Source organism: Tachysurus vachellii, chromosome 3 (assembly GCF_030014155.1).
Source record: "Tachysurus vachellii isolate PV-2020 chromosome 3, HZAU_Pvac_v1, whole genome shotgun sequence".
Classification (NCBI taxonomy): Eukaryota; Metazoa; Chordata; class Actinopteri; order Siluriformes; family Bagridae; genus Tachysurus; species Tachysurus vachellii.
This window is the reverse complement of record NC_083462.1, coordinates 20,227,274-20,250,192: the sequence shown is the minus strand read 5'-3', so window position 1 is coordinate 20,250,192 and position 22,919 is coordinate 20,227,274. Positions and strand designations below refer to the sequence as shown.

At 40.0% G+C, this 22,919-nt stretch overlaps 1 protein-coding gene across 2 annotated transcripts in view; it reads left to right on the top strand.

Annotated features, from left to right (window-relative positions):
* tbc1d32 (TBC1 domain family, member 32) overlaps positions 1–22,919 on the top strand; it is a 58,499-nt gene that overhangs the window by 7,411 nt on the left and 28,169 nt on the right. Inside the window, exons 1-22 of one of the 2 annotated variants that reach the window (XM_060866211.1) lie at positions 69–169; positions 2,309–2,508; positions 2,597–2,758; positions 2,846–3,023; positions 3,570–3,641; positions 3,787–3,912; positions 5,142–5,220; positions 5,325–5,428; positions 5,552–5,613; positions 5,695–5,845; positions 7,204–7,263; positions 9,951–10,053; positions 14,080–14,217; positions 14,622–14,711; positions 15,766–15,908; positions 17,374–17,501; positions 17,709–17,910; positions 18,405–18,484; positions 19,184–19,322; positions 20,365–20,452; positions 21,645–21,763; positions 22,527–22,646. In XM_060866211.1, the coding sequence (XP_060722194.1) occupies positions 2,351–2,508; positions 2,597–2,758; positions 2,846–3,023; positions 3,570–3,641; positions 3,787–3,912; positions 5,142–5,220; positions 5,325–5,428; positions 5,552–5,613; positions 5,695–5,845; positions 7,204–7,263; positions 9,951–10,053; positions 14,080–14,217; positions 14,622–14,711; positions 15,766–15,908; positions 17,374–17,501; positions 17,709–17,910; positions 18,405–18,484; positions 19,184–19,322; positions 20,365–20,452; positions 21,645–21,763; positions 22,527–22,646 (2,502 nt within the window). In that variant the 5' untranslated portion in view covers positions 69–169; positions 2,309–2,350. Of the gene's footprint in view, positions 1–68; positions 170–2,308; positions 2,509–2,596; positions 2,759–2,845; positions 3,024–3,569; positions 3,642–3,786; positions 3,913–5,141; positions 5,221–5,324; positions 5,429–5,551; positions 5,614–5,694; positions 5,846–7,203; positions 7,264–9,950; positions 10,054–14,079; positions 14,218–14,621; positions 14,712–15,765; positions 15,909–17,373; positions 17,502–17,708; positions 17,911–18,404; positions 18,485–19,183; positions 19,323–20,364; positions 20,453–21,644; positions 21,764–22,526; positions 22,647–22,919 lie in introns of those variants that run through there. The other variant, XM_060866210.1, reaches the window with a different exon arrangement.

Genomic DNA, 22,919 nt, shown 5'->3' with positions numbered 1-22,919 from the left:
GTGCGCTTAATGTACTTTAGATTGCCATTTGGGACTTCGCCGAATCCTATTGAAGCTTGTGACTTCACCATTTGAGCCGGGTGTAATTTTTTTTCTTCTACAATGGAGACTAAAGGAACCTTCTCGAAAATGGGATGAGTTTTTTTTTTTTATTATTATTTTTAAACAGGTAACTACTATGTGCTGTTAGATAGCTAGCAAGGGTTATGCTAAGTGTTATGCTAATTTATTTGGCTAGCCAGCTGAGTGAGCTAAAAACACAGCTACAATTATTAATGTCTTGTTCTGTTATATTATATGCAAATGTATTTGTTTGGACGATTTAATATACAATTCATACACTAAGTCCCACAATACTGTATATACCACGACGCGGATGAATAAGCAGTTATAACTGGACAGAATGTGTAGAGCTGCAGCTCTGAAAATAGTCCCGGTTGAATCACAGTGTTTATATTCTTCTTCTTCTTCTTCTTTCGGCTTTTCCCTTCAGGGGTCGCCACAGCGAATCATCTCTGTGTTTTTTTTATTAGTTTATTTATATTAATGCGCGTTATTCCTATATTATGCATCAGCACGCGTACGGTTGAGCGCTTGAATCTGATTGGTCAGAGAGTGTGCGTTAGTTTTGCATATAACAGCACAGCTCGGAAAGTAGTTCCGGCTATAAACATGACTGACAGGTCAATGTTACTGCGCTACCGTTACTGTTACTATAGTAACAGCTCATACACATGGTTTTGTATAGTGGACACTTCTTTATCCAGAGCGACTTACATTTTTTTTTATTTTATACAACTGAGCATTAAGGGACTTGCTCAGGGGCCCAGCAGTGGCAGCTTGGTCTCGATCCTATGACCTTTCAATCAGTAGTCCAACGCCTTAACCACTGAGCTACCACATCCCAAATAATTGCTACATTGCTGAGGTATAAAACACTACAGCATGTGCTGTTATAGGAAAATAATAAACATCAGGCTGGTAACAGTATCTACACTCATAACTCATAACTATGGCATAGATTATTTTCCTTTAACACACACCTCACATTTAGACATTGCCTTTTATCCCAGATATATTGCCTACAAAGCAAGCAGCTGAACAAGTGGGTAATTATAGAGACCACGTGTATGTGCATCTACTGTATGTCCTATGAATTAGTATGAAATCACCTGGCCATCACACCCATATTTGCCCATTCCAAAACTACGGGACATGGGGTTAGTCTCCACTTTGCTGTTATAATAACCCTTACTTTTCTGCATAGACATTTTGAAGCATGACTGTGGGGATTTGCCCAATCATGTTGTGTATTAAAGTTTAATAAGATGACCTGACACAGACAGTGTTCCAGTTCATACAAAAGGTGTTCAGTGGGGTCGAGTCAGACTCAGGGCTCTGTGCTGGATAATTGAGTTCTTCCATTCCTACCTTAACACCCCATGTTTTCATGGTGATGCTTTGTACACAGGAGCATTGTCGCATTGCTGGAACAGGTTTGCGTCTCTTGGGTCCACTGAAGGGAAATTGTAAAGCTACAGCAAACAAGGACAATCTTTGTAACAGCAGTTTGGAGATGGGTGTTTGAATAGGATAGAATTACAGACTTATTTAAAAAGTGTTTTTTTTATTATTTTTTTTTTTTATTTGCTCTTGTTCACACACCTTCCATCACATGTCTATTTTAGTATTTCTGCTTTTAGAAGAGCACCACTGGAGCAGTGAGGGTTAAGGGCCTTGCTCAAGGGCCCAACAGTGGCTGCTTAACTGCTTGAGCCAACACTGCCCTAAAACCTCATAATTGTTTTGTCATATTATATTAGGAGATGCAAGTCACAAATACAAGACAAGGCAGCTCTGTCAGGAGTGGCATTACAACCCACGCCTCCAGGGAATACTGCGACCTGAACGCAGCACCTTAGGGTGTCCACATACTTCTTTGATTACAGTTTCATGCTTTCTCCAGATATTGTTGGTTTTGGTCTGATTTCGATCCAAGTAATCACAAACACACACATTATTATCAGTAGATTATACAATACAGATACCAGGTTCATAAACTGAGCAGCTGTAAAGGGCTTGTGGTGTAATTAACTATAATACTGCTTCTTTTGTTAAGGGATACAAAGGTAACAATGGCTGTAATACTCTTGGGCATGTGGTTATTATTGCACCATCGCGGTAACTTTTTAGTATTTTATTTGTTTTAGTAGTAGTAGTAGTAGTTAATTTCCACAGTAACTGTGTTGTGATTTCAAAGGTCTAAATTTTTGTGTGATGGAAAGATCATACATCTATTTTTGCACAGGAACGAGCAGAAAGAGCAGTGCATCACACCTCCTGCAGAGCGATGTCACAGTTTTTTTCCTCGGAGGACGAGGCCGAGCTCCAGTCGCTGCTCAGACAGCTTTTGAAGAGCGTTCGAGAACGAATCGCCAACGCACCATCGGTGGAATGCGCCGAGGAGATCCTGCTTCACCTGGAGGAGACTGACAAGAACTTCCACAAGTAAGGTGCTATTTATTTATTTATTTTTGGATGAACCCTTGAAAGTGCAAACAGCAAGTTGAATCATGTTTCCATCTTTACATTTTAGTTATGAGTTCGTTAAGTATCTGCGTCAGTATGTGGAGAGCAGCTTGGGGGCTGTTATCGAGGAGGAAACGGAGAACTGCTCCAAGGGGGACGGGCATGGCGTCGGGGCCGGGCAGGACACACTGGTCCATGCCGTGACTAGGAGAACCAGAGAATCTGAACAGTATGTATCTACTGTACTTCTGTCTCTACTTCAAGCTGCTTTCTGTCAATGGTTTTAGATGGACGACACCATGATGATGTGTGATAGATATAAGCAGATGATGCAGACCTTAAAGCAGACCATGACGGTGATCGTGGAGTCGCTGCTGAACAAATTCGAAGAGGATCAGCTGAAGAAGGAGGAGACCCACGGCACAAACCAGCGAGAACAGTCGAGCAGCCACTACACAGACAACTGCTCCGACAGCGACTCCTCGTTTAATCAGGTAACTAGTAGAGCACTGTTTTTCCTCTGTGGTACCTGGTGACAAAATTCCGATTTGTTTCCAATTGAAATAGGCCCTCCTAATTTGGCATTTTAATCATCATATCAAATATTTAATTTTTCTTGAAAAGATTTAAGAGATTGGCATCAAAAGATTCAAAAATGAACTTTGTAATCTGTTGAATTCTTTAATCTGATTGGTCAGTTGATTCATTTCAATAACATCAATCCTATATAAAGCAACAGTAATACAAAAAAGTTCTATAGCAATAACCAATTAACTGTTAGTTATGTACATTAAAAGCATTCAGCAGACACAACTTACATGTATCTCAGGTTAAGGGCCTTGCTCAGGGGCCCAGGAGTGGCAGCACAGCACTGCTGGGATTTGAACTGACATGCTTCTGATCAGTGGTCTAACATCTTAACCAATGAGCTGCCACCTTACCTGTGATGGGAAATGCCGTTATAGGAAGATAATCAACTTGTTCTCAATCTTTGCTAAGTTAAAGCAGTCTATAATGGATGTGTTTTATGTGTTGCACAGAGCTATGGCTTCATCAAGCAGGAGCAGCTCCAGGTCATTTCTGACAAGCTCGACCCAAGCAGACCAAGAGAGGTATATAAACATCCTACTATGTACATCTTTCATATGTTTTTTCGTTTTTTTTTTTTTTTTTTTTTTTAATTTCCTATTCAAATCTTTGATTGTAATGTAGTACTTGGTTCTGTAGTTATGTGTGTGTGTGTGTGTGTGTGTGTAGGTACGCTGGGAAGCCTTGCAGCTGCTCTGCTGTGCTCCTCCTTCTGACGTACTGAGCTGCGAGAGCTGGACGGGTCTACGGCGAAACCTCTCAGCTGCTCTTGCTGATCCAGATCCCGACCTCAGTGTGAGAATCCTTCTTTTTTTCTTTCACTCACTTTCCACAATAAAACTAAATAACAACCATAAACACAGCAACAACCGCAGACAATTATTTAGTGTCCCACCTTCACCAGCTGTTGTTCCTGACTTTCCTGAGTCTGTATACACAGTAATGACATGCCTGCTCGTTACGGTAGCATAGATAGTCTACCTGCGTGACTGTTCCTGAAGAAACATGCTAATGATCTACCAGAGTAAAGGATTCTACACAATAGAACTAAACCGGTGTGAATTTCTAAATAATACATGAAAGAGGTTTATTTACAAATACACACATTAATAACTCCACCATATTAATGTGTGGTTTATTTGTTGACATGAGACAATTCCTTAAATAATTATTATTATTTTCATAATAATGGGAGAATGTGGTAGCTTAGTGGTCAAGGTGGTGGACTATTGACCAGAAGGTTGTGAGATTGAGTCCCAGGACCACCAGTCTTAAGCAAGCTCAGCTGTGTGAATGAAGATTAAATAAATGAATGCAAATTTTAGAAGAAGAATAAAGATATAAATGCTATGAGATTACACATGTGGAATTATTACAGTGACCGGAGATGAATCATAAATTATTGTATAATACAGATTATTTCTAAAATTTCTAGCAGAAATTACCTGTTTTAAGGGAAAAGAAAGGGAAAAAATCACACTCGACTTAAAAACAAATTTCACCCATAACTCTTTACAAAATTGCTTTAGGATGATATATATTCAGTCCGAACCGTGGTATAGCATGTACGTCTATATTATATTTTGTATTTTGTTTCAGTGCTGAGTTCTTTCACGGCTCTACGATTTACCGCCGCCACCATTTCACAGCAGCTTTTAAACTGCAGTACGCACTCATGCAATGAACATTCCAATTTTTTATTTTATTTTTTCCCCTAATTCATTTTGCCACCTCAGGGGCAGTTTCCACAATGAGCTACAGCCTTTGTAAAACTGAATGTTAATGTTAGCTCATTTTGCAGCCTCATCAAGTTTTTTATGTGTTTTTTTCTCATACTCATATTTGGCGAAATCACCTGTCTGTGGATCCTTTCGCCTTTCATTTGCCTTTTGTTTTATCGCCTTCTTAAAAAAAACAAAAAACGATTCCCACTTTTTTACAGTTCTGACCCACATAGTACGATTCCGTCTTATTCCTTCTTATTCAGCTTTTATTAACGTACTTATTGTGGTGTTTTTGCGCAGGATAAAGTGTTACGCTTCTTCGCGAAAACATTTTCTACATCTCCTCTGAATGTGACGAGGGAAATCTACACCAGCTTGGGTAACGAATGTGTGAATTCTGCGTGGATTTTTTTTAGCATTCGTTCTTTTAACGGACGTCTGCACACGTGTGGTTCCTGCCCTGATATCTGTTTAATATCGTAGTGAAAAGTCTGGAAACCGACTTCCTGTATCACAAGCTGAGTTTCCCCTCTGAGTCAGCACACGTGGATGTTAACAGGCCGGATATCACTCGGCTCTTTAAGCAAGTGTGTGGCTCCTTCTGTCCTATTTGTATATAGATTTATAACTAGATAAAGACTAGATTCTAGTTTATTTCACAACTAGACTGTGGCATTTAATTCCCCTTTTTTATCCTTCTCTTTACCCAGGTACGCTTAATGAACGACTTTCAGAAAGAAGTGACCACGTTTTGGATCCGGCATCCTGAAAAGTGAGCTGTAGCACTTGACACACTAACACAGCTGCTGGGAATTTCTCATTCATATATATATATAAAATGTTTCCCCTGTAGGTACATGGAGGAAATAATAGAGAGCACATTCGCTCTTCTGTCTCTTCATCCTGAACACGGCATGTCCACTCACGGCTCGGAGAAAATCCTAGAACCCGTCCACTTCCTGTCTCTATTGGATATCAAAGCCAATTGGTTCAAGAGGTGGATGGTGAGACTTCCGTCATCCATCAAATATAACCCTCATGTTTAATCTTAGGTTAAAATGACCCTTTTTTCACTTTAACTAGAAGTTTAACCTTAAAAATGAATAATTCACATGAAACAATATATTGTTTAAATGTATGTGATATAATTTAAAAAAAAAGAGTTATTTAAAAGTGATTATTGACATTTTCATTAGCTCACTCACCTTTCATCAGCAGGAGTTTCAAACATGTCCATTTTAGTAGTTCTGCTTTTAAAAGAAGAAGAAGCCTTTATCTTGTCACATCTACATTACAGCACAGTGAAATTCTTTCTTTGCGTATCCAAACTTTTCTGAGCACAGGGTCAGCCATGATTCAGCACCTCTGGAGCAGTGAGGATTAAGGGCCTTGCTTGAGGGCCCAACAGTGGAAGCTTGGTAGTACTGGGGCTTGAACCCCAATAACCAAGCCTTAACCACTTGAGTCACCACTGCTCCTGGTGCCCTTTTAATATTTACATTTACATTCATGGCATTTAACAGGACATCCTTATCCAGAGTGACTGACATTTTTATTTAAATGTATACAGCTGAGCCATTGAGGGTTTAAGGGCCTTGCTCAGGAGCCCAGCATTGACAGCGTGGTGGACCTGGGATTCAAAATTGTGACCTTCCGATCAGTAATCCAACGCCTTAACCACTAAGCTATCACTCTTAATGCTGCCCTTAAATATATTAGACATTATGAATTTTGCTCGTTCGTTTGTTCATTCGTTCGTTTATTCATATTCACTTTTCCCCGGTCACCCATCAAGGTGCGATATGGTCATACACCACAGATGGACCCACAGCTAATCACAGGGCATCTTACACACATACACACAAATAAGTTTAACTTGTAAACCTCTATGGGAGGAATGTAAAAAAAAACTACTAACCCTAGGCAGCAACCTGAGCTCAGGACAGAATCAGGAACCCTGGAGCTCCGAGCAGCAATGCTACCTGTTGCAACCTGTTGTCTTACCATGACACTTATTATTACTGTATTACATTTACATCAATTAGCAGACGCCCTTATCCAGAGTGACTTACATTTCATCTCATACAACTGAGCAATTGAGGGTTAAGGGCCTTGCTCAGGGGCCCAGCAGTGGCAGCTTGGTGGACGTAGGAATCAAACTCACAACCTTCCGATTGGTAGCCCAACACCTTAACCACTAGTCTACCACATCCCTAGCTGTAAAATCTACTGTAAAATCTAAATCTGAAAATATCGCCAAAGTCAATCAAATGTCCATTACTAAGTAAAGAACAGAACATTTTGTTCAGATGAGAGAACTAGTGCTTGAACTAGTGCTGTAACTGATTACCTTTCCTTCCAGCATGGCTACTACAGCAGGACGGTGGTCTTGAAGCTTCTTGAGCGGAAATACAAATCAGTGGTGAGTATGAGTATAAGAGAGTGTCTAATAAGAGCTAATAAATACTTTGTAGTGATTTATATTAACATTTATTCATATAGTTAGCATTTGTATTAGACATATATTTGCATATATACTTTATTTATGATTGCTTCTATTTTTATTTAATTTCACATTAAAAATATTTTGGGGATTTTTTTGGGGATTTTTCTGTTTTTTTGTTGTTTTTTCCTTTTTTTATGTTGCTTAATGTTTTAAATGTGGAATGAAATATGAAAATTATATGTGCTTATAGGGGGGCACGGTGGCTTAGTGGTTAGCACGTTCGCCTCACACCTCCAGGGTCGGGGTTCGATTCCCGCCTCCACCTTGTGTGTGTGGAGTTTGCATGTTCTCCCCGTGCCTCGGGGGTTTCCTCCGGGTACTCCGGTTTCCTCCCCCGGTCCAAAGACATGCATGGTAGGTTGATTGGCATCTCTGGAAAATTGTCCCTAGTGTGTGATTGTGTGAGTGAATGAGAGTGTGTGTGTGCCCTGTGATGGGTTGGCACTCCGTCCAGGGTGTATCCTGCCTTGATGCCCAATGACGCCTGAGATAGGCACAGGCTCCCCGTGACCCGAGGTAGTTCGGATAAGCGGTAGAAGATGAATGAATGAATATGTGCTTATACAGGACAAAAATCAACAAAGATGCAGTGATGGGGTTCAAAACAAAGCATATTCCTCTGTAGCAGCATGTCTTGAAGTAGTTTATTCCTTATATAACACAGCATTATTAAACTAGATTTGTAAAGTTCGTCGGGACAAACTTTGATGTTGGCTTTGACGAGGTGGACAGAAAAAAACATTTGGAGGCAAGTGGAGATGAGCATGTGATGTCATCCGAATACTCCTGATGAAGTTCTTCTCATTGTGCTGAGTGTTTTGATATGTCACATGCCCATGTTGTGCAAATTTTTTTATTTTCAAGTGACATCACGTGATGTCACGTGACATCATCAGAATACCTGTGAGGAAGTTCCCCTCATTGTTCTGAGTGTTTTGATATGTCACATGTCCATGTTGTAAAAAGTTTTTTGATTTTGCATATTTTGGGTGCGGGGCTGCAGCACAACCGAAAGGCCAGTCGGTACACCAATTTAAAACTTTGTTCAGAGTATCGCCCTAAAGGAGCTGGCCATGTTTGGTGTAAAGCTTGCCGAGTTATAAACCTCCAAAGTTTATAATTTATAAAAACTTTGAGACCCGGTACCGGAAGTACCGGTACTCGGATCGCTTAGAAAAGTAATAGCAACAAACTTCAGACCAGGGTCTACAACATATCCGAATTTGGTGCATGTGGCTCGAAAGCCCTAGGCCGCATTAAATTTTATAAATTTTTGTCTAAGCTGAAATAGGAAAACAGAATGTTGGCTTCTACAAAGCCAACATAATGATTGTGATTGTTATTATGTTGGCTTTGTAGAAGCCAACATTCTGTTTTCATATTTAAGCTTAGACAAAAATTTATTAGCACAACATGGACATGTGACATATCAAAACAGTCAGCCCAATGTGGGGAACTTCCTCAAGAGTATTCGGATGACGTCACATGCTCGTCTCCACTTATTTCCAAATGTTTTGGCACCCTAGCTTTCTGTCCACTTGCCTCCAAAAGTAACACTGACCCTTATGTCCACTTGCCTCCAAAAAGCACCGGCCTTTGCGAATACTTGCCTCCTCAAAGCCAACATCAAAGTTTGTCGCGACAAACTTTACAAATCTAGTTTTATTAATAGTTAATGTAAGTCCCTGTTATCACTTATTTTATAAGCAGCTACAGGCATTCGTTCCCTCAACAGCCTGTGATGTGACTTGATGTTGCTTATGATGAGAAAGTGTAGACTTTCTTTTCTGAAGACTTTCCTGTGTTGGAAACTTAATGTTATATCTTTACCTAGGAGTATTACAAAGCACCGACACACGAGAGGCTCCTTCTGTAAATGCTCTACAAACAACTCAACATTGAAAGTCTCAATATACCCATACAACGTATGAGGCATCCTTTGTACAAGTCTAGTTCAAGTATGTTTGTTCAAATGAGTTCAACTCGCATAAAATATGTAGACACACTATATAGTCATCACATCCATATGTGGTTCTTTCCCTGAACTGAAAGCACACACTTGTATAGTATGTCTTCATACGCTGTAGCATTATAGTTTCTCTTCACTGAAACTACGAAGCCCAAACACTGTTCCAGCATGATGATGCTCCTGTGCACAAAGCAAGCTCAACGAAGACACAGTTTGAACAAGGTTGAAGTGGAAGTACTAAAGTGTCCTGAACCCTGAATCTGACTCAACCCCACCGAAACACCTTTGGGATGAACTGGAACACAGACTCAACCCCGGACCTTCTTACCCCACATTGCAGTGTCTGATCTCAAAAATGCTCTTATAGCTGAATGAACACAAATCCCCACAACCATGAGATGATGTTCAACAAGCACATTTAGTACAGCAGTATCAGTTTCATGTGTCTGTTTGATTTACACCAATATGTAGCTACTTACCTACTACATCATGCTAGCTCAAATGTGAAATAACTAATCAGAATGAATAAAACAAAATTTTCTCTATTATCACAGACTTTTCAAGTGCTTTAGAAGCCCAAACCGATTCGGAGTATTTTGCTGGGAAAGGGAATTTACTTCTATTTTCCTTTCAGATCGTTACAGCTCTTCAGCAGTGCATTTATTACTTGGAGTCCTGCGATGCCGTCAGAGAGGGAACATTGGAAATCACACATGCCATGGAGCATCAACGAATTGGTATGTGTACGGATTCTAGAAAGGTTTCTGGAAGAACCGAAAGAGTAATCATCCGAAGCTAAAAATGTACGAATGTGATAGCTGCTAGTTCAGACTTTAAAACATATTAATGTGTTTTCTTTATAACTACTTGTATATAGCATACATAATGCACTTTTGGTGGTCTGTGTAACTTAGATGTGAACACAATATTTTTGGTTTTGAAGTTGAGAGAAAATGAAGTGCCAGAAAAAAAGGACATTGAGCGTGAACCAATTTATCTAGCCTCTAGTACTAACAGAGTGAACGTAGAATGATGGTGGAATGACCCTGAACACACCATCCCAACCATTAAACTTGGTGGTGGCAGCATCATGTTGTGGGGATGCTTTTCTTCAGGGACAGGGATGCTGGTCAGAGTTGATGGGAAGATTGAATCAGAATCAGAATCAAAATCAGAAAGGTCTTTATTGCCAAGTATGTTTTCACATACGAGGAATTTTTTCTAGTACAGGAGCTCCACAGTGTAAACATATAGCAATGGTAAGACATGAACACAAAAATAATAGACCGTTGTATGTGCAAACTGAAATATAAGTGTGCAAATTAAAGTAAAGATGTGCAAATTCAAATATAGATGTGCAAAATAAAATATAAATGCGTACTTGTAGACAATGTAAGAATAGGTTTTGTTCTGTGTATGTTAGGTTTTCATCAGATGTATGTTAAGTGTTCATCAGATGGATTGCCTGAGGGAAGAAACTGTTACTATATCTGGTCGTTTTGGTGCTCAGGGCTCTGTAGCATCGGCCAGATGGCAACAGTTCAAATAGTAAGTGTGCTGGATGTGAGTGGTCCAGAGTGATTTTCTTTGCCCTTTTGCTCACTCTGGAGTGTAGGGAGAGTTGTGCCAATGATTCGCTCAGCAGTCCGGGCTACCCTCTGTAGTCTCCTGAGGTCGCATTGGGTGGCTGAGCTAAACCAAACAGTCACTGAAGTGCAGAGCCAAATACAGGGCAATCTTTGATGAAAACCTGATAGAGTCCGCAAAAGGCTTGAGACTGGGGTGGAGGTTCATCTTCCAGCAGGACAACGACAGTAATATACAGCCAGAGCTTCAAAAGAATGGTATTGATAAAAGCACATTCATGTGTTAGAATGGCTCAGACCTAAATCCAATCGGGATTCTGTGGCAAGACTTGAAAATTGCTGTTCACAGACACTCTCCATCCAATCAGACTGAGCTTGAGCTATTCTGCAAAGAAGAATGGGCAAAAATGTCACTTTCTAGATTGTGCATTTTTATAATAACCTTTTGTTCTATGTTTATGTTCTGTAAAGCTGCTTTAAGACAATGTCAATTGTACATTTACATTTACATTTACAGCATTTGGCAGACGCCCTTATCCAGAGCGACGTACATAAGTGCTTAAATCTCTAACATTGAATACATTAATGCTGGCTCACTAAGTTACATACTTAGGATACCATGAGTTTAAAACATTCGTTCAAAGTTACAATGAAAAAGTGTCAAAGGTGTGGTTTTTTTTGTTTGTTTTTTTTAAATGTGAAAGATAAGGAAAGAAGTGCTAGTTGAAGTGTTTCCTGAATAAGTAGGTCTTCAACCGCCGCTTGAAAATATCCAGTGAATCAGCTGTCCGGACCTCTAGGGGAAGTTCATTCCACCACCTTGGTGCCAGTACAGAGAAGAGTCTTGTAGTATACTTGCCTCTTACCCTGAGAGATGGTGGAACCAGTCGAGCAGTGCTGGTAGATCGTGCATCCTCATGGAGTGATGAGGGCTTTGAGGTAAGAGGGAGCTGGTCCATTTTTGGCTTTGTAGGCCAGCATCAGTGTTTTGAATCTGATGCGTGCAGCTACCGGAAGCCAGTGGAGGGATCGCAGCAGCAGGGTGGTATGCGAGAACTTTGGCAGGTTGAAAATAAGCCATGCAGCTGCATTTTGGATCATTTGCAGAGGACGGATTGCGTTCATAGGTAGACCTGCCAGCAGTGCATTGCAGTAATCCAGTCTAGAAATGACAAGAGACTGAACAAGTACCTGAGCAGCCTGTGTGGACAGAAATGGCCGAATCCTTATAATGTTGTAGAGAAGAAACCGACATGAGCGAATTGTAAAAAGCGCTATACAAATAAATTTGAATTGAATTGAATTGAACAAAATGTGGGTATGAGTACTAAATAGTTTGTTCACCCTTTCCCTGTGTAATTAGACACATTCTCTGTGATGTGGGGTGTGTAGTAAACTGAACTACATGCCTATACCTGCTATTTAAGCACAAACATGCTCCCTGAATGCTGGAGTAGCACATAAAATGAGTGCAGAAATTGAAGAGATAGAAAATCGTCACTGACAATTATTCAATGTGACAGTAAATTTTGCAGTTTTAGTCATTTTTAGTGCAATTTCTTTCTGTCTCCCAAAACCCAGGTGTCATTAGCACCATGATTTTGGAGCGCTAATTAGCACCAGGCTCTTCCTAGCTAGTTTCACACTATAGTAATAGAACATTTATAGCGAACGTTTTCTTATCTTCTCCTCGTACATCACCATCTTTATCTGCCGTCTGCCTTGTGCTGAGCAAGCAGTCTGGCTTGTACGTGTAGTTCTGTTGTGTTCCTCCATGGCTCAGCGCCTCTCCTATCATGTACCATAGATAACTCAGAGGCCATGTGAGTTCAGATGGCTGCTCCACAGACTGTAGTTTGTATTTTTCCACAAATTATTAGTTTTTTAACTTCTACTTTAATTTATTTTTCTTGTAAACACACAAGTGTGAACGCAAATGATAGATTCCTTCAGAAAGCCGTTTTGCTATCCTTTGTGTTTGTGTGAGACGTATCTACTTATTTGATATCTCTAAGCTGTGAGAGTTGTGTTGATTGCAGAAACTCTGCTTACACTGACTCTGCAGCTGCTGCATGATGAAAACTTGGCCTTGGTTTAGAACTGCATGACCCAGAAAGTGCGTTGCAGCCACACAGTCACAAGGTCTATTTAAAAAGCCCATTTAAAGTGCCACTGAAAGCTAAACGTGTTACAATGGTTTATAGTTTTGATTCATTCATTTGATTCAAGGTCTTAATTCATTTTCTTTATAAATCTTTATGAATCCATAGAATCATACGATTCATTTTCTATATGAATCAAGTGTCAAGTCGCAGGGTTATATTATTGTTTTTGTCCTAATGCACTTTACAGGTTGGCCAAAAGTATGTTGACACATGACTGATAAAATTCCGTACTCCCTCTTTGCGGCTAAAATAATCTCTGCCTTCATCAGGGAAGGGTTTTCATTAGAAATCTATGAGCGTGGATGTTAAGCCACAATAATGTAAGTTGTGGGTGTGTTTGGTCAGGTGTCCATGTGCCTTTGACCACGTTATCCTTTTATAGTAACTTTCTCAGGAAATTCTATTGCAGACGTTGTGTAATTGTTGATATAGTAAATTATTTGTGAGATGTTTATTTAACATTTTTTGACAGCCAGCATCTGTTCAGCCATTTCTTTAGATTTTTTTTACCCCAAATGTTTGAGGTCATTTGCTCTATGTCCCTCCTCTAAAATCCTCCTTCACTGTTAATATCCATCTTTCCTTAACGGTAGAGCAAAATTATGACGAACGTTGAGCTTGATTGATGTAAAAGTAACATGAATCCCGATCTGCCTGTTCAGACAGACGTTTCATTACCACGTATCTGATACATATCGTATTTCATTGCCGGTTGGATTCGAGCCATCTGCGTAAATATAGCATAAATCAGTAAAAAAAAAACACACTGTCTGTGTCATTATTAATAAATATTATCTTGTTTGGTTTAGCAAATTTCAGTGTTATAAAAGGCACAAACCAGGACAGTACCTCTGATTCACACCACCTTGTCCTTGAAAGAGTGCATTGATGTTTTGTGACTTATCTTGCAGTTGGAGCTACTGACACAGCTGTGCTGCTGTAGGAGAGGAGATTAATGAAAAGTCAGAAGTGAATTTAATGAGCCATGCTGTTCTGTGTCCTGTGTCTTCAGGCTCTGCTCAGAGGAGCTGTTACACCGCTAAGGAGCTGGAGTACGCTCACTTTGTTCACTCGCTCTGTGTGCTCGGAAGGCTTCTGATGTACACCAATGGGAGAAGCCTTTTTCCCGTTAAAGTGAGAAAGAGAAGAGGTCAGTATGGTACGGCGAAGCACAAAGTGGCCACTTTATTGTCAATGCATAGTACAGGTGCATAACAACGAAATGCTCTTTAGCTTCTACCAGAAGCGCAAATAGCAGAAAAATGTGCGAAGTGCAGATAAATATGTAAATATATGTACAACAATAAATAAAGCTATGTCAGGTAATATGTGCATAAGTATGGTGTCAGAAGATCAAATCCCAACTCTCAGATGGATGACTAAATCTGCATGTAGACATTATGGCCTTCAGGACCAAAATTTCTTCATACCTTTTATTGATAGATTGTCTATCGTATTATATTTGTCTTATGTGATTTCCCTGCAGGATAGAAATCTGTGCACGCTGTAATAAGGTTTAGTCAGAAATGATCATCATTCTTTTATCTGTTCCAGATCCGGTGACTCTGAGTGACTTGGTGGTGATACTGATTAACATCATGTATCAGCACCCAAACACACATCGCTCTGATTTGAATCACGCAGGTGTGTCTAACTGTCTCCCGTCTTAAACAGTTTTAAATTAACTCTTGGGCGTGTGTGTGCGTGTCTGTGTGTGGAGATAAGTATATCAGTTTATTATTAGCCCCAGAAATTATTATCCCAGTGAAGAAGTATTTTTATAGTCCATTGTAAGTAATAAAATGACTCTTTAAGTCTCCTTCCTTGTTTGACACGCACCTTCCTCAATTTGACTCAGTGGTTTTTATGGTCATTTTATGTCTGTTCAAATTCATTGGTATTGCTTACCGACCTCCTCTGAATTAATCAATGCTTGTCGTTAAGCAATGATTCATTGACCCTACCTGGTGTTAATCTTTAATGAGCTGAATCAATAACACCTTTGCTAGCTTGATTAAAGCTGCATTGATTTTTAGTCTCCAAGGGGGCCTTAGCCTCTCTTAGCACTTTTTTGCTGGACATTTTGGCATGGCCCAGTTTGGAGACTAACCTGAATCCAGGATTATCTTTGTCCTGATTAAGCGCCCCAAGTCTGTGGCTGAGAGTGACCTCAACTGAGCTGGGGTGCGAATACTTTAATACTTCATTAATGCACAATAGAGAGAAGAGCAAAAGTGTGCTAGTTAGAGTGTGTAGAATTATTATGTTAGCACGCACAGTGACTAAGGAGCCATTGGCCTATTTTGTCGAAAGCATTTTCTGTGTGTGTGTGTGTGTGTGTGTTTAATTGACGTAACAGTGATAGACAGCATTTTGTGGCTAAATACATAAAATATTAAACCTTAGGCTATTTTTACTTTACTTGAAGAACTTGAGATTGACTTTTTCTATACCAAGTGCTTATGTAGAAAAAGGTTTCAGCCAGAGGTTCTGATTAAATGCTGTGATGTCTGTGTTTGATCAGTCAATGGAACATTTATAGCTCCATCCATATATTGGCTCACACGGTAGCTAGAAGGGAAAAGAGTAACTGAATTCAGCATGGCTACTTCATCAAGTTACTGCATGATTCCTAGTGCTTAGTCTGCACAGCTGTAAACACAATGACGTACGTGATGTGTTGTGAAATGTCATGCAGACTCGCTCTCTCCCACTACTCTGGTGATGGAGGTCCTGAGGACCTTGTGTGAACGCACTGAATGCGCTGTGGAGTGTATCTACCAGATCCCCGTCGTCGAGACCCTGCTGGTCCCAATCCTCGCTCTGCTTAAAGGAAAACAGGTCAGCATGAAGTATACATTATAACTGATGTCATACAACATCAATTAGCATACAATATACTAGCTGATGATATGCACTTTTGAGTTTTGCAGGTTAAAAATGGGAAAATAGCCCTAATATTTTTAACAAATAAATATTGTAGTAATGGTAGACTGCGAGTTAGGCATTTTTTGAACATACTTTTTTAATTTTTTTATTTTTTTCTAGTTTTGATAGTAAAACTGTGCAAAATGAACTGTAACTTAGAGCCATATATTAATTTACAGCGTCACAGCAACTTCTACAGCCTCATCGTAACTTATGGCATCACAGTAACCTACACCCTCACAGTAACCTACACCCTCACAGTAACCTACGACCTCACAGTAACCTACGACCTCACAGTAACCTACAACCTCACAGTAACCTACAACCTCACAGTAACCTACAGTACAACCTCACAGTAACCTACAGCCTCACAGTAACCTACAGCCTCACAGTAACCTACAGCCTCACAGTAACCTGCAACCTCACAGTAATCTACAACCTCACAGTAATCTACAGCCTCACAGTAACCTACAGCCTCACAGTAACCTACGGCCTCACAGTAACCTACGGCCTCACAGTAACCTACGGCCTCACAGTAACCTACAGCCTCACAATAACCTACGGCCTCACAGTAACCTACAGCCTCACAGTAACCTACAGCCTCACAGTAAGCTACAACCTTACAGTAACCTACAGCCTCACAATAACCTACAGCCTCACAGTAACCTACAGCCTCACAGTAACCTACGGCCTCACAGTAACCTACAACCTCACAGTAACCTACAGCCTCACAGTAATCTACAGCCTCACAGTAACCTACAGCCTCACAGTAACCTACAGCTTCACAGTAAGCTACAACCTTACAGTAACCTACAGCCTCACAGAAACCTACAACCTCACAGTAACCTACGGCCTCACAGTAACCTACAACCTCACACACTTGAACAAACTAGCAGCCTCACAGTAACCTACATTGATACAGTAACCTACAGACTTACAGTAACGTACATTTGTCCAGAAACTTACAGACTCAGAGGAAACTACATTCTTACAGAAACTTACAGCCTCTCACTAACCTACAGCCTCACAGTAACCTACATTCTTACAGTAACTTATAAACTGAAAGTAACTAACAGTCTTACATTAACTTACAGTTCCACAGTAACAGATCCCAGTCCCACAGATAGTATCAAGATAGTCTCTTTTTCACACTTTTCACTGTTTCACAGTAGCGTCTTATCCATGATTGATAACTACTAGATATGATCTCAGCTTTGTAGCTTCAGTTATTCCTGCCGGACTCAACAGTAGAACTATTCTGAATATTAAATCGCAGCACAGCACACACAAAAGATTTGCTTCTAGCCTCAAACTGTCATTCTGCATGCATTTCACAATTTGCCAAAAGCCTTTTTTCAATTTATTTTTCCCTTCACAGGCCAAATTAAACTCTCCAGAAAGCAGCCTGACCCATATAGCAGACACGCTCGCAAGAATTGCCACCACCGAACGAGGCTTAGCACTTTTCCTGTATGAGAGGAAGATTGTCTCTGCTGAGGGTGAAGGGTAAGGAAACATAATTTAGTTTACGATGTCTGCTGTCACGTCCACACTCAAGCCACTCAGAGACAGCAACAATAACATAGAATTTTTTTTTTTCTCCTAAATCCCCAACTCTGTGTAAACAAATTATCAGTGTCAACCAGGATTTAAGTGAAGAACTGTATAGAGATGTTGTTTTGAGTATTTGTCACTTTTTCTGTTTGGCTTCAGTATTTCAGCAGCGCACGTGATTGTGCAGTTCACTCAGGCACTGCTAGCTAAAGAGCTGCGGGCGTGCGAGGAGCTGCAGAACTCAGCCGCCGTGAAGGGGGCCTTTATTTTCGTGTGCCGTCAGATGTACAACACATGCGAGGGGCTACAGGTGCTCAGACCCTACAGCCTACATGAATGCATAGCCCAGGCATGGAAAAAGGTAACGTCATAAGTGCTCACATCTCCAGTGTCTTAGCGTCTTAGCATGTGAACTGATTTATTTACTTTTGTTCAAGGCAAGTTTATTTGTATAACATAATACATACAGCAAAGGTAATTCAGCGTGTCTTTTATATACATAGATAAAGGATAAGGTAAATAAAACGTATGATAGTCTGGGAAAACATAAAAAAATATTTGTTTGCAGTCAATAAAATTCTTTGGCATATTTACTTTAGGGAAACAATGATGGAAAAATGACACGGAAATGTTTTTCGCTTCAGTGTCTAGTAAAATAGAAGGAATGTATAGAGCTGTCTTTATTCTTTTGGCCGCAGGGACTGAAATACTGTATCCTCCTGTGTGAAATTCACTCCATTCTCAGGAAGATCTATTGAGGCATTTGGAGTAGCATGAAGAATTACTCGTATTTTCCGTGTGAGATCAAGGTGTCTTTTGGGGGTTCAGTCTCATTCTGAAGCCTTTTCCCTACAGGCGAGTTTAAAGTCAGAACGAATTCCCACTCCTGTTCCTGGAGCTCTAGAACCATCAGCTTCCCAGGAAATTCCCAGCATGTGAGATTTTGTCTTTTTATCTTCCTGTCTTTCTGATCCAATAGTTTTTAAATTTGTACTCAGATCTCTGTAACGTGGGAAAAGAAAAATATAAATCAGTTTAAGCTTAATGTTGAATGCTGGATTATGATTGGTCAGAATGTGTTGTTTAATTTACTATAACAGCAAATTACAGTTTTTGTTATAATATACCTCTAAAATGTTATTGTTTCTATAGTAGAAATGAACATAGAGATTTGTCTGGATGCTCTGCATAAACAGAGGTAAAAAGCTAGCTTGACATTTTCTGACCATGGAACAGAGGGACATCTTTAATCTCTTTAATATTACAAGCTTTTTTTGTCTTAAAACAGCAATAACACATAAAACCAATATGTAACCATTTTTGCAAACATCCAAATATAACTATGAACGTGTAAAATGTACCGTGGGATGATATTTAATGATGTGATGCCTGACTATTTGCAGATTTCTGTAGTATAAGTGGAATAAAACACCATTGGATTTGCTGTTATAGAAAAACAATCAACTACCTCCAGGGTGGCATTACATTCTCCACATTTTTCTCATTGTATTCATTTTTTCATTGTATCTGTAGTATTTTTATCCAGGTTTTCTAATGATTAAAGAAAAAAACATAAAATTAGCTTGCAATAGATGCTCTGTACCTACGGTTTAATATCTATCATGAAACTGCAGAATGGCTTGGGAGGAGATGCTCTTGGACAACCTGCTGAACTTTGCAGCCACTCCAAAAGGCCTGATGCTTCTTCAACAAACTGGAGCCACTCATGAGTGTGTTGCCTACATGTTCACCAGGTTCACCAAAAAGCTCCAGGTACAGTATGGAATCATACACTATGATAACTCAAAGAATTTCCAGGCAAAAAAGAAAAAAAAATCAACAAAGGATGTACTTTTTTTCATTTATTTTTCTTCAGTTGTCATATTGAATAATTGAAGAAATTGAAGACACACGTACTGTATATTTACTTTGTACGATAACTGTACTCATGAAAGAGGGCACAGCAAATCTGCAGAAAATATCTTACACATATCTGAGTCTGATTGATTTTGCATTTAGAAATTTTACAGAGCTTTCTACTCCTGTATGAATCTTTTACCCTTTACCCTCATACCTCTAGAGTTGGGGTTTGATTCCATTCTCTGCTCTGTGTGTGAAGTTTAAATGTTCTCTTACTGTTTTGGGGGTTTCCTCTGGGTCCTCCGGTCCTGGGTCTGACCTTGAGCTCAGGTCACTGACTGTTTATACTTCTGAATGTTCCCCTTTTGTTCCTGTGACTTAACTCCAGGTTCTCCATTTTTTTCCCAGTGTCCCAAAACATGATGAACTCAGTGTTCCTCAGTTGCTCACCAGGATAAAAAGGACAATGGAGATGAATAAATGCCATTTAGATGCTTTATTTGTATTCATTTTATGCTTTGTTTACTTTATCTCTAGTTCAATCTGGTTTGAATATCTTGCATGTATTTCATATTTTAGTGGATTTCCTAAGTATAATTTTTCATCACAATTTTTCATATGTCAATATCACACACAGAGTTCCAGCTTTTATCACAGTTACATCTCCTGCAAGCCTTTTTATTTCCAGACTCCATAATGCCCCACTGTCTGGAACTCATGCAGAACAGATATTACTCCTTTTTACCAGCATATTGTTTCACAACAATTTGAGACGTCATGTGACATATGATAAGTTACCCAGAGACCAACTTTCCAGTTTTATTTATGCTCAGTAAATATTTTCTCCCACGTTGCTTTACTCAGCGTTCACATTAGGCAAAGCAATAGCCTAAAGCCAAAACAGCCTTTATCTATTTCTGTTCTTATATTATCTCTCGTTCTTTTTCTCCATCAGGTGAGTAGGTGTGAGAAGTTTGGCTATGGGGTGATGGTGACCCAGGTCGCAGCTACCGCCCCGGGCATTGTTGCTCTACGCTGCTCTGGTGAGTTGCTCAAAGTCTACGAAGATTTCTAGGTTCATTCACCCCATCGATCTGTTTGGCGTATTCTCTAATAAAATTAATGAACAAATTCATTTTTTCCCTCAGAATTTTTTATTTTATTATGTATTTGCATAAAGGGTGAAAAAGTTAATCGTATGATAAAAGCAGTATCTTTTTTTTTTTTGTACTTTCTATTTGATATGAACTTCTATAACATATGAGCGTGAATCAGAGGACCCCCGAAAGAAATAAGAATTGAATAAAAATAAATAAATTATAGAGGAATCTGGACTCTCATTAAGCGGTGGAATATTTGGATTACAGAAATGGAGATTTTGTTAAAAAACTATACATTTTTTTTTATTGTTGGAATAAACAAAAGAAAATTGGGTTTATTTGACTTTACGTCGGCAAATATTTTTAATATGCTACCATAAGGTTTGAATACGGTATCATTTCTATAGTAACAGTTTATTTGCTGAGACTAGTATGTGGATGCTGTACAAAATCTAAACCTAATTATTCATTCATTCATTCATTCATCTTCTACCGCTTATCCGAACTACCTCGGGTCACGGGGAGCCTTTGCCTATCTCAGGCGTCATCGGGCATCAAGGCAGGATACACCCTGGATGGAGCGCCAACCCATTGCAGGGCACACACACATTCACACACTAGGGACAATTTTCCAGAGATGCCAATCAACCTACCATGCATGTCTTTGGACCGGGGGAGGAAACTGGAGTACCCGGAGGAAACCATCCATGTCTTTGGACCGGGGGAGGAAACCGGAGTACCCGGAGGAAACCCCCGAGGCACAGGGAGAACATGCAAACTCCACACACACAAGGTGGAGGCGGGAATCGAACCCCAACCCTGGAGGTGTGAGGCGAACGTGCTAACCACTAAGCCACCGTGCCCCCCTAAACCTAATTATGATTAATAAAAAAGTGTGAGTCTCCAGGAGTCTCCAGTGACTGTGTTTTCTGCCTTCAGGACAAAGGAGTTTCTCTGAAACATGACAAGCTGTGTGTTTTTATTAAGAAGAGAGTGGACTAGTGACTAGAGACTAGTGAGAGCTGGAGGGCATTGTTGGGTGTGATACAAATTTATAGTACCAGATGAGCGTGTTACTAGTTTCCATGCAGTCTCCTAGCTAGCGTAGTTGCTAATCTATACCTGCACATCACAGGTTTTATCCAGGCCATAGTGGTGGATCTGTGGTCAGCACTCGAGTGTGGCAGAGAGGACGTGAGAGTCGTCCATCCCAAATCTATCCCAATGGAGCCTATTGACAGGAGCTGCCTCAAAGTAAGGCCAGTCTATCTTTCTCTCTGTTTTTTTTCTCTGTGTTAATCTAGATACACTGCTTAGACATCCCTTTCTAAATTTTGTTCCCATTTGCTCTTATTATAAACTCCACGAAGACAATCAATACGATTACACTTTGTGCCGACAATTTAGGGAAGAACCATATATGGAAGTGATGGTCGGGTGTGTATTTTTTATTTGAACGTATAGTCTGTGAATTAGTTGTTTATTAAAGCAGCTATATGAGTGAAGGCAGTTTTTATGTTAGGACCATCTGAACTGCTCGGTCACGGTGTCTTAATCAGGTGTACCGATTGTGATGGGATAGCGATGTGCTGATTTGGATGCAGACTTTTCTGCATGCAAGCTGCGAAACAATCGAAGTATCTCGATGAACTAAATGTGTAGAATAAGAAAAATGTGTAACTACGTGGAGGTTTTAACTCCTTGTTGATTCTTTGCTTGTTCTTGTATAGGCTGTTCTGATAGGCAGAGACGTGTGTGTGTGTGTGTGTGTGTGTGTGTGTGTGTATGTGTGTGTGAGAGAGAGAGAGAGAGAGAGAGAGAGAGAGAGAGAGAGAGAGGAGAGAGAGTCTATATTTTAAAGATGCATGGTTCAAAGATTCTTACTGCTCTTATTTGTTTGTCTGAAATATTAATGGCTCGTCCCAGCAGCGCATCAGGACATAAGCAGCACGAGTTAAATGGGTCTTTGGAAAATCCAGCTGTTCTTTTCAAAAGTGCGTGTGTGTCTGTTTTGTAGTCCTTCCTAACATTGGTGAACCTGCTGTCTTCTCCACATGCTGTGTTGGAGCTGCTGGGACATGAAGTACTGGCCAACAAGACAGAGTACAGCCTGAGAGAAATGCCCACCTCCATCATTGTGAGTGTCTCAGTGTCTCTCTCTCTCTCTCTCTCTCTCTCTCTCTCTCTCTTTTTCGTGCACACACACACACATTCACACACACACACACACACACACACACACACACACACACACACACACACACACACACAGCAACAATTAGTGATTAGTGCACAAGATAGACTGCTCTCATTCTGACACTCAGGCCTTCTTTGGGGCTTTAGGGCTCCGCCCTGACAATAAAACTTAAAGGACTACCAAATACTGACACTAGAGACTCCTTACATAAAT